Raw genomic sequence first — 15596 nt, forward strand, 5'->3', positions numbered from 1 at the left:
GTTCTTCTCCTGCCTCAGATACTAACTATGAGACTGGGCAAATCACTTCATCAATCTGTGTCTCAGTTTCCTTATTTCTAAAATGGGGATAATAAAAGCAATTACTTCATATGGTTGTTATGAAGATCAAATAAGTTAACATATGCAAAGCACTTTGCAGACCTTAAAGCAATATATAAGCACTGGTTGTTACTATTATTATTATTATTATTATTATCATTATTAAGTAACAGAACCAGGATTCTGACTCCAAATCCCCTGTTCTTTTCACTCATGGTGATTTTGCTGTCTAGAAAGCCAACTTTCTATCTGAGCACACACCATCTGACCCATTCTCTTTCCTCTCTCCCCCCAACACATTCTCCTCTCTTCTTTCTGCCCCAAGATTCCCAGGTGCTGAAGATCTAGAGTCTATTTTTGCTATGTACCTTGTCTATTTTGTGTTACCCTCCTTGGCAAAGGTCCCACGTACCTGCTTCCTCACTGCCCTCAAAGTACGATGATTCTCCTAGGCTAGTTCTCCAGTTTCTGTTGCCTTAGACCTTTCTTCCAGTTCACAGGCAAGAGGTGGAAGCAGCTAGATAAGCTATGCAAGGATTTCTCTATCCAAATAGATAAATGATAGTAGCCTGGGGAACCTCAGGCATGGGACATGAACTTTGGAGGGAAATCTAGTTGCTAGTAATCTGAATCCCCAGCATTGGCCTTGCTTTGTTTTGAATAAGTGCGTGCGTGCGTGCATGTGTGTGTGTGTGATGAAAATTAAGTTGTATGTTGAATACAAGTAGGGACTGGACCTGTGAATTCATTTGGTGTGGAGAACTCTCAGATGAGAAAACTCCCTCTACCAGTACAGGTCAGTCAATTACACAAGCCAATATGTATCACAGGCAAGAAGAATCCAGGTTGTCTTCTCTTTGAAGTTGGCACAAAGGTCAGAAGTACCTTTTACCTTTCTTTGTATTCCCCCCTCTCTCCACCTTAGCACAAGGTGTGTCACATAATAGGTACTTTATTGACTGATTGACTCTGTGTGATCCCACTATGCCACACTGACTTTCTAGACATGATATAAAAGAGATTGTCAGCTTCTGTAATATTTATGCTAAACAGCTAATTGGGAAAGAGAAGAATTTTAAACTTGGTTTGGTTGATTTGGGGGATCTTTTTTTGTGAGGGGGACCTGGGAATTGTGGTATATAGGGTTGATGGTGTTCACTGATGTAAGAACTCCTTGTTGAATGACCTACCTAGGGTCACATAGCCAGGAGGTGTCCAAGGTGGCACTTCAGCCCGAGTCTTCTGACTCTGAGGGTAGTTCTCCATTCCCTCCAGGAGTGGGGAACCTGCAGCCTCGAGGCCACAGGTGGCCCTCTGGGTCCTCAAGAACAGGCCTTTGACTGAATCCAAACTTCACAGAACAAATCCCCTTTATAAAAGACTTGTTCTATAATACTTGGACTCAGTCAAAAGGCCTCACGCAAGGACTAAGAAGGTCACATGTGGCCTTAAGGCCTCTGGTTCCCCACCCCTGCCCTATACCATACTGCTTCTCATGATTATATTAAAGTAATACCGAATACTGATTATATTAAAGTAATAAAGTGGCAACTCATTAGAATTGCTGACCATTTTTGATTGTCATGTGCATAAGATAAAAGGCATATAATGTGTTTCAGATGAATATTGTTGTAAGTTGTATTTTATTACAGCACTAAACTCAATGTGTGTCTAGTCACCTATTGCTTGTGTAACAAAGTTACCTGTTCTCACCTGAAACAATTAGAAGATACCAATACCATTTTTCCTTTACCTTATGCAGCACAGAACACTCTACTAGTTACTATGAGTTTGTTGGAGTCAGTGGCTGTCAGGATGTGGTTCACCTTTACCGTTTGCTGTGGACCTCAACAGTGCTAAACATCATTGGTTTGTTTCTGGGAATCATCACTGCAGCTGTCCTGGGGGCCTTTAAGGACATGGTAAGTTACATGATTCTCCCTCTTGAACCATGTTGGTTTGTCCATTCATATTAGGTCTGGAATACAAATCAATGAATGCATACATGCACACATACATACATAAATATATGTGTGTGTATAAATACATGTGTATATATACATATATACATACACATATATGCACACACATAAACACATGCACATATATGTATATACATACATGTGTATATTTATATGTGTTTATATATATGTATTATACGCACACATACATACCACAGTTTTCCATGGAATGGTTGAAAAAATGAGTCCTTAGGAAATTGTGCCCCAAGAAAGACACAATTTTAAGAGCATGGGACACGGAGTCCAAAGACTTGAGTTCAATTCAATTGAACAAACTACTTATTAAATGGATAATTTGTGTTTAGAATTGGTCTTAATAGTGAGAAATATGAAACCTTGATAAAACATGTCACTGCTCCCATAAGCTTACAGATATACTTGCCAATAATTAAATTATATGGAAAGTACATTTGGGGGAGGTAAAGAAAGTGCCATGTGGCTTTAGAGTAGAAGATCATTATTGAAAGGGAGTAATAGAGAAATGGTATCAGGGAGTTGGCACCATTTGAGTTGGGCTTAACATCATGGGATACAAGATTCAGAACTTGAAGAGACCTTGTAAACCATCTAATCCAAAGTAATTTTACTGATAAACATATCTAGAAATTTACCAGGTAAAGATGAGAACAGTGTACAATGCTTGTTCAAGGGAGAAGAGTAATGGAGTTTGGCTGAGGTCTGTGATCTCAGGTCCCAAACTGCCACAAAACTCTCAGTGTTCTGAATTCAGTTCAACAGCACATTTATTAAGTGGGCACTTTGTATAGAGAACTGTGCTTAATAGTGAGAGATACAAAACCTTGATAAAACATGTCACTGTTCCCAGAGAGCTTCCAGATACATATACCAATAATTAGATTATATGGAAAGTACATTTGAGGGAGGTAAAGTGTACCACCCCTCCATTATTTTGTATCTATGTTGTATATACCTGTTGTATATACATGTTGTGTCTTAGGCTAAACTGTAAGTTCCTTGAGGGCAGGGAGGAGGTTTTACTTTTCTAAAGAGCAGTTAGGTGTTGTGACGGGTGAAAGATGAAATGACTGAGGAAACAAAGGTTCAAGCTTCCTAGCATATCAATTTATTAAGCAATGCACACCAGTTGCATAATGAATCTGTTTCAGGCCTTCCTCAGCTTTGCCAGTGGACCCTGAATATAGGGGGAGACAGACTTTTATGTATTAAAAACAATCAAATAAGACCAATTAATTAAAAGAAAAAATTAACCAGGATACAAAATTAGGTAATCTGATTTCTAATTGGAGGAAAGATCTGGCACTTTCCAAATTGGGAAAGGGAGAGTGAACAAGTACAATTCCCTGAGATCAGAAAAAGAGGTGTTCCACTCTTCCCAAGTAGGAATTCAATCAAAGGAAAATGGAAACAATAACTGATTAACTTAGTTAAGAAAATCAAAGAAAACTTAGATTAATTAGTACAGGGTCAATTCAGGACCGACCAATCTAATCCCCTCAATTCCTTCAGTTGCTTGAGATATGTAATTGTGAGAAAACTCCTTGCATCAATTTTGGGATCTGCCTGGGTTTCTTGTCAGCTTAATATAGGTACCTAGTTAAGGGTCTCCAAGCAATAGGTAGAGGTGATCCAGCTTCCCAATCATGCAGGGCTAGGTTCAAACAATGCAATAAGGTTTCTCACAATTCCCACAATTGAATCAAGTTTTCTCACAAGACAGAAATTGGATTAAACCTATAATTGAATAGAAAGGGAACTGAACTAACCACAGAATTGAGTCACAAGGAAGAGTCATTGTGGTTCACTCAATTCCTACAATTAATCACTTGCTGTCCTAATCCCCTCAATTCCCTCAATTGCAAAATCAGAATTTCATCTTTTACCCACCACAGTGGTGCAGTGGATTGGGTACTGGGCCTGGAGTCTGGCAGACCTGAGTCTATTCAGCCTCAAACATTTATTGTGTGACCCTGGACAAGTCACTCAACCCGGTTGCCTCAATTTCCATCTGTAAAATGGAAATAATGATAGCACCAGGATTATTGTTAGGATTAAATAAGATAATTGTAAAGCACTTAGCACAGTGCCTGACACATAATAAGTGCTCTATAAAAATATTAGCTATTATTCTTTGTAGCTCCATTGCTTAGCACATAAAAAATACTTAATGCCTAATTGATTGATTTTTCCTAATCACTCTTTGGGGAAAGAGTTGAAGAGAACAAATCACTCTCTGACATTGCATTTTGTTAACAAATTTTCTATTCTCTGAACTAGGTACCCCTATCCCAAATGGCCTATGGTTCTGCACCTCCTCCTCCTCAAATTCTCTACAATCCAGCCCAGCAGATCTTGACATATGCAGGATTCTGTCCTTCTACAGCACCACTTCCTGCCTACTCATCCTACCCTTTACCCCTTCAGGTACAGTACCTTCAAATTTTGCTCTTAATATTCACCTAGAAGAAAATCAAGCATACTTTCTTGCCAGAGAAAATAAAAGAAAGGAGTATTTTTACTAGATGTCATTTAGACCAGTAGTGGTAATTGTGGCAAGGAGAAGGACTTGGGTATAGCCTTGCTTTGATGCCTGGGCCACCCACCCTCTTTTCAAGTTTACTTAAAATCGTTGATAAAGTCAGCATAATTGAAGAAAAAGAAGTCTGGGGTTAAATTTCTAACTTGTGAGGAGAAATCATGGTGGTCAACTATACCCTTTCATTAAACCCCCTTTGGTGCTCCTGTCAAAGACCAGATAGAAGACTCAGTAGGCCATTGTGTGAGCCAATTTGGCACATCCAATATTGGCTGATCTGGTGGCTGATCCAGAAGCAAGGGAGAAGAGATTGCTTCCACAGCCCATGAGCAACTCTTCCTAGAAGCTTGCCAAGGCTGAGAACCAGAAAATATTGGAATCCTATAATAGGATGCCCCAGGAGTTTGCAGTCTCTCTTATTATGACAACAAAGTATACTACTATTGAATAATTTACTTTGCAATACTGGTGAGGCAAGAATTTCAGTGCTAGTGTGGGAAAACTAGGGTTAAAGCTTTTAGTAAGACCCTAACTCTTGGATATGCAATAATAACTATTCTTTGCTACTCATGATTCCATGAGCACTTTGGTCTCTCTGTGCTCCCTGGTTTCAGAACCCTCCATCTGTGACATGGTAGAATTAAATGTCAGTCTACTACTTTACTGTTCCATTTAATATCCCTATAACTTTCCAAACTAAAGTATCCCTCCCTGGCCAACGACATATATGTTGTCTCCCCCTATTAGAATGTAGGCTCCTTGAGGTCAGGGACTATCTTCACATTTATCCCACATTTGTATCCCTAATGCTTTACACAGTGCTCAGTGTATAATAAGAGCTTAATAAATGTTTTTTCATTCATCAACTTTATCAGTGGTTCTCAAACTTTTTGCCATGGTAGAAACCTTCACTTTAAGCAAAACTTTGGCAGAACCTTTGTATTATTAAATCCTCTAAAATTATTTATTAATCATTTATTAATTAGTTCATTATTTATTTATTATTTTAATACCTAATATAAAATAACATAAGGCTCTTTAAAACAACATAAGGCTCTCAAAACAAACAACCTTGGAGTGCTGGTCCTTTGGAGCAAAATATTATATGAGATGCTATATCAAAATCAGTCCAGGCAGTCATTTCTCTAGGGCGAGTCAAATGGTCCTATGTGGTATTGCTGTCTTCTAAGGACAAATTACTTTGTTGCCACATTCAGTGACCATCTTATTAAGAAGTGAAGGAGGACTACACATAAACTGTTTTGTTGTGAAAGCACCTCTTAGAGGTTCTTCTTTCTTCCCTGCTATCTCTTATATCTGCTTAGGGGCAGAGGGATTTGGAAGGAGATAGCCACTAGGGCAAAGGGTCATAACCAAGGAATATGGTCAGTAGAGTTGTGTCAGTAATGGCATATTGTCTAAATGGGATTACCTATGTGCTGTGTGCTGCTGTGTGTGTGCATAATTCAGTTGAGGGAACTGGGGAGGTGGAAGCGGTGCCTGGCCTGGGCCCTAGTCTCTTATTCTGAAATCAAATGAGATTCTGTAGAAATTCTTAATGACTCCAGGGTAGATAGAGTAAGACTATCCCAACCCCTGAGGTAGGTCGTGGGGAAGGGACTTTGGACAGTTACAGAAGCTTAGAGCTTTGTGCTCACATCTGGAACTTCTCAAATATCTAACAATAGTAATAGCTTACATTTTGTAATATTTTATAATTTGCTAAATGCCTTCCTTATGTAACACACCTAGAAAGTTGGTAATGTGAGTATAATTATTCTTTTTTATTTTTATTTTTTGCAATCCTCTGATTTTTTTAGTATAGGGAACAATTGGTAAGGAAACTCTTTTTACAGTCTTTAGCAAATTGCCACCTGCTTTGTAATTTATAGCCTTAAGGTGTTGCTTTCAACTCTGAGAGGTTAATAAGCAGCTTCTCCAAAGTCTCAGAGTCCAGTCTGTGTCAGTGGGAGGACATGAATTTACATCTTCCTAACTCCAAATCCAGCTTTCTGCCTGAAGTCATTCTGACTTTATAAATAAGGTACTGAGATCCAGAGTGGTGGAAAGATCTGCCAGGAGTCACTCAGCTAGGAAGTGTTAGTGTTAGAACTTGAATTCAGGACTTCTTCCACCCACACACACTCAACCACGTGCTGAGGATTCAATGCTATTTAAACTGATTTAATTTGAGCAATACACACATATGATCCAGCAGCCATGTAGTGAAGTGTCTCAGAATAAGACAGAGAGGTTGGAAGGACATAGTGATTTGTCTGTGGTGACAAGGCATTGGAAATTATTACGAAGCTAAAACTGAGCTTTCTAAGCAGAAAGGGAATTTGAAGGTTCTCAAACTTCTCTTAGCACCCTTCTTTCCTGTTTAAGATTCCTTGACTACCTAGTTCCCAGTCATACCTACCTACAAATAGATTTCCAATTTATAGGATCATAGCTTTAGTGCTGAAAGGGACCCAGAGCTGACACTGGTGTATCTCTTGAGTTTAAGCTGCAGTGGGCCAAGCCGATTCCGTGTCCCACTAAGCTCAGCATGAATGTACTGAACTCCCAGTAGTGTGAGGCCACTTCACTGTCTAAAGAGGAGTGATTCAGCCTGGATGAGAAAGGAAGCAGGTCAAAGCTTCCTTGCTGATCAGTACTGGGAATGAATCATTGTTGTACTTACAGCCTGAGTAAGTTAAGGAGATCCAGAAGATGGAGGTGGAGGTGGGGAGAGAGAGAGAAGAGGGAAGAGGGGAAAGTGAGGGAGGGAGAAGGAGAGAGAGGGAGAAAGAACAAAGAGAAGGAAGAGAGAGAGAAAGAGAGAGAGAGAGAGAGAGTGAAGACAGAGAAGGGGGGAAGGAGAGGGAGAGAGAGAACAGAAAGAAGGAGAAAGAGGAAATAGGAGAGAAGGAGGGAAAAGAGAGGGAGAAGAGAGAGGGCAGGGGATAGAACTCTTTTAAAGAGTTTCCTAAATAGCTAGTGGTCAGAATGTCTTTGTTATGGACTTAGCATAAAGATTCCTCCTCCCTTGATTTGCACTTCAGGGTAAGTTTGTCTTCTTCTTAGATATCTGGAAAAACTAAAGAACAAAAATGTCCTGGAAGCTGAAAAATATGAATTCTAACCCCAGATTCCATATAAACAAATTGATTTTATTTTTGTGCCTCAGTTTTCTAACATTGATTACTGTTACAGACCATTAATCTCTGGAAGGGAAAAAAGCTTTCCCCCAAGGAATGTTAACCACAAAATCATAGATTTGGAACTGGAAGTTTAGACCTTTGAAGCCATCTTCCAAATCCCTTATTTTTCAGATGAGGAAACTAAGGACCCAGGAAATTAAGTTGACTTGACCAAAGCCCAAAGGTAGAAAATAGAAGTAATGAGATTCAAACCCAGGCCCTCTGACTCCAAATCCAGCCCTCTTTCCACTGTATGATACTACTGTTTTTGACCAGGAAAGAGCTGAAAGAGAAATGTGTATTTTTTAAATGGGTGGTTATTATCTTTCATAAATAAGAAATGGATCATCCAAGATAGTTGGTGAATTAATCCCATTTTATCAACATGATGTATTGTCTCCTCATCTCTCTTTTGGGATGTTGGCTTTTTTGAAAACAGCAACCATCCTAGTTTGAAAAATCTAACTTCCTTGATCTCATCATCTCATGGGAGATCTTGGTTCACATCCTGATGACTTAATTAGCTGTTATGGTCAACATATGTAGGACTGTAATTACATATACATTAACAATCAGATTTCATAAGTGAGAATAAATCAAATAAGGCTCCATGTGCTCCCTAAGAAAAGAAAACCAGAATCGATGTTTCCGCTGCAGCTAAACCCATCAGAGATGGAAAGGAAATATGTTAAGTGTTCTGTTGACATAATTAGCAGCTAAAAATACACCCACATAATAGAGAGCAGAGAATGAGCCAGCTACTTTTTAGTTTTATTTTGAGTGGTCAGTAAAAAAATGGAATGAAAACTTAAAAGCCACAGATCTATGCCAATCACAGCTCTTCACTTTTTCCAATATCTCTTCTGGGCAAGAAACCTAAAAGTTTGGCAATAAGACCTCCTAGTAAATAACAACATGAACACAGTTTTTAATGATATATATTGTTAATCAGTTCATATATCTTATATCTTCATATATCTCTGTCTGTTTATTTTTATGAGCCTAAAGCTATTATCTTTTTGTGAGAATCAGTACCTGTAGCAATAGCTATAGGTAATAGCTCCTAGTGAAGGAGAAAAGACACACATGCAGAGGTTAAGAAACTTCGATGTATCAAAAGCCAAATCATTAACTATGACTTTTTGTGTTTTGAGTAAATAACACCTAGGGCAAATTGTATGAAGCATGTGTTCAGTTCTGTTTGTGTGTGTATGTGTGTGTGTGTGTGTGTGTGTGTGTGTGTGTGTGTGTGTTGGGGAGGGTGATAGAGGGGATGGAGAGGACCAGAACAAGTGAGGAACTGCTCAACCCAAACCACATCTGGTAGCTTACCATTTTAACTAATTATTCTTACTAGGCAGGTAATAAGTTCTGTTGTTTCTACATTGCTAAAGGATGGCAGGTACTGTCAGTGCTCTCTCAATTTGAAACAGTGGGATTAAGTCCTCTAATTGCCCCATCCTAGTTAATAAGAGACTTTAAGGCCTATGCTGTAAAGGGCTTTTTTGTTTGTTCTTTTGCTAGAAAAGCATATGTTGTGTGTGTGTGTGTGTGTGTGTGTGTGTGTGTGTGACACACACCTACAGAGACATAGAGACAGACAGAAAGACAGAGAGAGAGAAAATGAGAGATCTTGAATCCTGAGACACAAAGTTGCTAATACTTAAGTTATGATTACTTCTTTCAAATGGTGATGAATTTACATAGACTTCCTGGTTTCCATTAGAATTTTAGAGAAAATTGTCCCTTTAAAGCCATGAAGCTATAGTTCACCCCATTTACTTCTATCATGCATGCAAATCTTCAGATAGATATGTTCTAGGAGAGTTGAAATATTTGTGGGCTATGTATACACACACACACACACACACACGCACACAGAGTAGAACATACAGCAATGTAGATAAAACAACTTTTGTATCTTAGAGAGGGTATTTTACCTCTTATCCTGAACTCAATGCTTTTAAAAATGTTAGCAGGTAAATAATGAAGAAAGGAAATGAAACTTTGATGGTTTAAACTCTTCTCCCTCCCCCCTTGCCTCTTCCCTTCCTTGTGTCAAAATAACTTTTGTTCTTGTTCCATCTTTTTTTGGAGGGGGCACAGTGAGAGGGACAGGGGTCCATATGAGTGATTTCACTGGCATAGGAAACTTCCAATGTGTAAACCCCCTTTACCGATGCAGCATAGCAGTTATTCTGCAACTGTCTGAGAGAGTCTGAGAGTTTTCTGGGGCCATTGAGAAGTTGGGTGATTTTGCCAGTAGGTAGGTACCAGAGAGAGGACTTGAACCTAGGTCTTCCTGACTTTTATATGAGATCACTATCAATTATATTATGCTTCCTCTCCACTTTTTCCTTCTTAAAAGTGAAACTTTGCTGACTTCCCATTTCCAGAATGTGAATGAATGGACCAGTGTGATCATTTTCTTTAAAACACAGAGAAAATGTCCCTTTACTACAGAGGAATCCCCTAATAATGGTGGAATAAGGTAGGGTGCTCTCACAAGCGCTCATGGATGCTGGGTGATAGAAACAAAGTTCAACCTACAGGTGACAGAAAGTTTGGAGTGGGAACTGAAACTCTGGATGATAGATGCAAATTTCAACAAGACTGAAACTATGGATAGAGATATAATAGGTATACCTATAAAGTTTACTTGAAAATGATAATTCCTGTGACAAAGACCCAGGGTTTTAGTGGACTACAAACTTAGTATGAACTAATAATGTGACATGGCGGGGCAGCTAGGTGGTACAGTGGATAGGGCTCCAGCCTTGGAGTCAAGAGGACCTGAGTTCAAATCCGACCTTAGACACTCGACACTTAACACTTAACTAGTTGTGTGACCTTGGGCAAGTCACTTAACCCTGATTGCCTAGCCAAAACGAACAAACAATAATGTGACATGGACTCTCAATTTTCCCCTCCTGATAGTCATTTTTTTTTCTTGGGAGTGGAGGAAGTGTCTAGACCTATTACTGCTACATACTGGCAGCTTCTCTATAATCTATTGGAGAGTTGCTTAGGGAAAGGGGACAGGGAAGGTATTTAAACATTTATATAGTACCTAGTATGTGCCAGGCACTATGATAATAAACATTTCACAAATATCTCATTTGATCCTCACAGCAACCTATGAGGTAGGTGCTGTTATTATCCCCATTTTATAGTTGTAGAAACTGAGGCAAACATTAGTTAAGTGATTTGCCCTGGGTCATGCAGTGATCTGTATCTGAGTGCTGGGTTTGAATTAAGGCTCTAACCACTGCTGCCACTTAGCTACTTCAGTGCACAGGGACACTGAGAGGTTTATGACTTATCTGTGGTCACACAGCCAGTATGTGACTGAGGCAGGAAATGAAACCAGCTTTTCCTGACTCCAAGACTGGCCCTCTATCTACTATGCCATGCTGTATTTAATATCTGGTTTACCAGGTTGTATTAAATGAAGGACAATATCCAAAGTCCCACTGGACTCTGAGTTGCTTTTATGTTCTCTGAGTACTGTGTTCAATTATGGATATACTAACAAATTGAAGTGCATCTGGAAAAGGAGAACTATGAAAAGGAAGTGTCCAAAAACTATTTCACCTGAGGAGTGCTGAAATGAAATGGAGATTTTTATCCTGGAGAGCAGAAGCTGAGTGGGGGAACATGATAGCTGTCCTTAAATATTTGAAAGGTTATCCTGTATAAGAGTCATTATTAGATTTTATCTGTAGGGCTCTCGAGGGCAGAGCTAGGACTATTGGGAGAGTTATAGGAAGATAGGTTTCATCTCAATAGAAAGAAGAATGTCCTGTTTGCACTCTCCGAAAATAGAATGGACTGCATTGCAAAAGTAGTGGTCTGTCCAGCACTGGAAGTGTTCATGACCATTCACTAGGAATGTTGTAAAGGGGAATTCCTACCCTGGGTGGAGAAATAGACTAAATGACTTCTCAGATTCTTCCAGCCCTAAGATTGAATGATGTTACTCCAAGTGACTATATTTGGGAAAATACACTTTAACCCATGGTAGATACAAATTCTTATAATTATGAGATATAGAATCAGGGTCTATTAAAAATGGGTCAGGGTTATTATTGCCCATAACATGTCACTTTATTGAATCTTTGTATTATATATTTAGTTCCTAAGATTTAATAAAAGGCAGCCAATTAGAAAAATAAATGATGGATGTGTATTTTTACCCCAAAACAAACATAATATGTCAAATAGACCTATATGTAGGACAGATGACAGAATAAGAATTCTTTCTGAAGCATCTAGTATTGTTGGGTTCTTTCAGGCAGGGATAGAAATTTTAAGAAATTTAAGCACTGATGGGACTGGACTAAATGATCTCTAGGTCCATTCCAGTTCTAAGAATTTATGAGTTTATGGGTTTCTAATAAAGAAACTCAGGTGACCCCAGGGCTAACCTAGCCAAGTAGAAAGAAATTCTTTTTGACTCCCCAACCTCACTACCATATTATTTGAGTCAGAAAGTGACACCTGTGTTTGGGCTCATCTCACCCTTCCTTCTAAAGAGAACTGAGTCTGTGATTATATTGGGGAAATGTTTCTGACAGGGACCCTGTCCCCCACTCCAAGGCGGGGGGGACAACCCTCCCGCCTCCCCCCACACATACAAGACTTTAAAGGGATGGTTTTATCACTTAGCATTTTCCTCATGCTTTTTCATACACCGCATGCATGCTGTAGCCTGAGTTTTAATCTTGCTTACTGAAGAAAGCCGTTTCTGTTTAATTACAGCCTGCCGGCAATTTTCCAGCTTCGTCATCCACTGATATCTCTTTATCTGATGACACCCAGCCTCCGTCTCAGTCCAGCTCCACCTATGGGCTTCCTCCCAATGCCCCACCACTCTATACACCAACTTATTTCCTCCCTGGGGAAAAGCCTCCACCATATGCACCATGAAACAGCGTAGGTTTTCTATAGTCACTGGCAGATTTAAAAAGGCACCTCCAGAAAACCAGCTGTTTTGACTACCTGCAGATGAACCAAGAAACTCTTTCCAGTTCCACTTACTTTCTTCTCCCTTCACATTCACTAAAAATGGACCTGTAGTCTGGGAGACCAGGCCAGATATCTGACCAAGAAGAGCATGCTATTGACTTGTGGGGGGGGGGGGGGGGTGGCCTGTGGCAGTAACCTCTTGTCCTTTCTTTCCCCACTATAACTAGTGGGCAAAGGGAAAGGGAAAGGGGAACCTTTATCAAGAACACTATTCTCTACAGAAGCAACATTTCATCATTTCAGATGCCCCTGGCTTCTTTTCTATAAATCAGCAGTGTACCTTGGCCCAAAAATTCTTGTCTGGACGGGATTGTCTCTTCTGTTGTTTCTTTTCCTCTCCTATAGAAGGAAAACAAATGCACTCAGTTTCATTTCCTTACAACATTTTTTTAAAAATCATGCTTTTGCCTTTGGGGAAATAGGGTCCAGAAAAATTGATGTCATGATTAATTTACAATAAAATATACTATATGTTTATGTATATACATATATTATATATCATATATATGTTTACATGTCACAAAGAAGATATGTGGTTTCCCCATTGTTGCATTGATCTCTGGGTAACCTTTGTTCTGAAAAGAAAGAGGGTGCCGTTTCAAGTATACAATGCTATATTTAAAGGATTGTTAGTTGTCTGAACCATGTGTGTGTTAACTGTTACTTCTTGAGTATAAAGTCTGTCATCACTATTGTGAAAATATTTTCTATTGGAGTTCACCATTTGATCTTTATAATGTTTGGTCTTGAATAACATGCTCATAATGTTTTCTAGAAGATGTCTAGTTCACCAATAAGTTGAGTCAACAAGTGTCTAAGTGCCTACCTTGCCAGGAAACTGCTGTGTACAGGAACTGTTCTGGCTTGCTTTGGTTGGATGGGAAGAGGAGATTCTCTTTGGTCTCCATTCTACTCCAATTGGTGACTCAATTTCCTCATTTGTAAAATAGAAGTCTGATTAGATTAGGGCCTTTCCAGCACTAGGATTCTGAAATTCAATTTTTATATCTATGCCCGAAGTGCTCGCTCAGTTCCTAATTTTTTTTTAGTTTAATAAATTTAATGTAGATCCATTGGAAAACATGATCTTTGGCGCCATCTTCTGGCTGTGATGCTACAGCTTTATTTTATATGACCAGTCTTAAAATGGGACTTCATCTTGAGTAACTGTTACAGAGGACACATATTTCTTCTGGGTATCTACAGAAAAGTTTACTGTAGGGGGGGAAAGCAATCTAAAAGGGAAACCACTTATATTCCATTTGGGTCCCCACAAGCTCTGATCTTGCTAAGTTAAAAATCAGACAAGAATTTAATGTTTCCCAGGGAAAGTGAAGAAAAACACATGATGAGTCAAATCACAATAAATTGGGTCAGAGAGACCAGAAAGTGCCATACATATGAAAGATACATGGGTGTTGGGGTGAGAGAGAGTGAGAAAGATAGCTCTGTGCCAATGAAGATTTTATCGGGGTCCAAGAATTCATATTATCTTTCCAGAAAGAAGCTGGTTTCATTGAGAACAGTTGTCTCTGTGTTTACATTCCTATATATCTCAATTGTAAAATGGTAACTAACCTGATCATACTTTTTTCTTCCCTTTCCATTAACTCATATTTCTGTGTAATATCCCTTAAGAAACTGAGATTTATAGGTCTTCCAGAGCAGCGCTGTTAAAGTCAAAAGAAATGGATCCCCTCAGGCTACATATTGATTTAGAAAACTACAAATTAGCATTGTCTATATTGCATTGTGTTTTTATTTATTTTGTAACGTATTTCCCAATTGTATTTTAATTTGGTCCTAGTGGGACTTTGGAGGGAGTTTCACAGACAGTGAGTTTGACAATCCAGTATTTGATACTGTCATTATTGTTGTGTGTACAATTTAATGAAGATCTGAATTATCAAAAACAGCTGAACTAACTCCCAATGGCTGAAGGAAAATTTCAGGATGGCTTGAAATTTGCTTGATTATGGGCTAATGTATTTCCTGCTTATGAGGTATTTGGATTTGAACAACTCTCTTCTGGAGACAAAGTGCCTTCAGCCAAAGAAATGACTCTCTAATGGTAGGAATGTCAGTCACTGTGTCAAAAGTTTAGGGGTGATAATTTTTAGGCAGGGTGCTCTGTATGTCTGCTGTCATTCAAATTTCAGTGTAGAGTCTGGCTTCCCATTTACTTTGCCTAAGGCAGCCCTAGTTTTAAACAGCTGGATTGACCCTACTCTTCTTTGATTGTTGTAATTCTATGGACTTGGCCTCATTCTCACCTACCAGAGACACTCAGTTTTTCTGTAATGTTCCTCATCTATCAGTGAGGGCCCAGAAGGCCAAAAATGTGTACATGATGTTAAACAATGAAAAATAAAATAAAAAAGTCAAACAATGGATAAAATGTTCCCATTTCTCTTAAGTCATACATCAAAACAATTTGTTCTCTGCTTTGCTAGAAGGTGATAATTGTTTCTAATGAGTTAGAAACAGCCATACTAGCTTTTGTTTGTATTAAGTTTGGGAAAGGAAAGCTTTAAATTATTAACTCTTTGTGAACCATGAACTTTCTTAAGTTTCCTCATAAGAAGAGTCACTTTGGTATAGTCACCTTACCTTGGTGCTGAACAAAGAAAACAAGAAAGGTTAAATTCAAAGTGTCTGCCAGGGCAGTATACAAAATATAGGCACATATTTACTCAAGTAAATTCTCCCTTATACACAAGGGAGAAGTTTGCAAAAAACAGAATCCATGTAGGCATATATATGTACAAGCATGTGCATGTATGTATA

At 38.8% G+C, this 15596-nt stretch overlaps 1 protein-coding gene across 2 annotated transcripts in view; it reads left to right on the forward strand.

Moving 5' to 3' along the window:
* LOC114046241 (transmembrane protein 255B-like) overlaps positions 1 to 15193 on the forward strand; it is a 134328-nt gene extending 119135 nt beyond the window's left edge. For both annotated transcript variants that reach the window (XM_027866499.1, XM_027866498.1), the window contains exons 7-9: positions 1823 to 1982; positions 4338 to 4484; positions 12543 to 15193. In XM_027866499.1, the coding sequence (XP_027722300.1) occupies positions 1823 to 1982; positions 4338 to 4484; positions 12543 to 12710 (475 nt within the window). In that variant the 3' untranslated portion in view covers positions 12711 to 15193. The remainder of the gene's footprint in view (positions 1 to 1822; positions 1983 to 4337; positions 4485 to 12542) is intronic.
* Positions 15194 to 15596: the final 403 nt, after the last annotated feature.

The sequence above is a fragment of the Vombatus ursinus genome, unplaced genomic scaffold, assembly GCF_900497805.2.
Source record: "Vombatus ursinus unplaced genomic scaffold, bare-nosed wombat genome assembly UNPS02014781.1, whole genome shotgun sequence".
Taxonomy (NCBI): Eukaryota; Metazoa; Chordata; class Mammalia; order Diprotodontia; family Vombatidae; genus Vombatus; species Vombatus ursinus.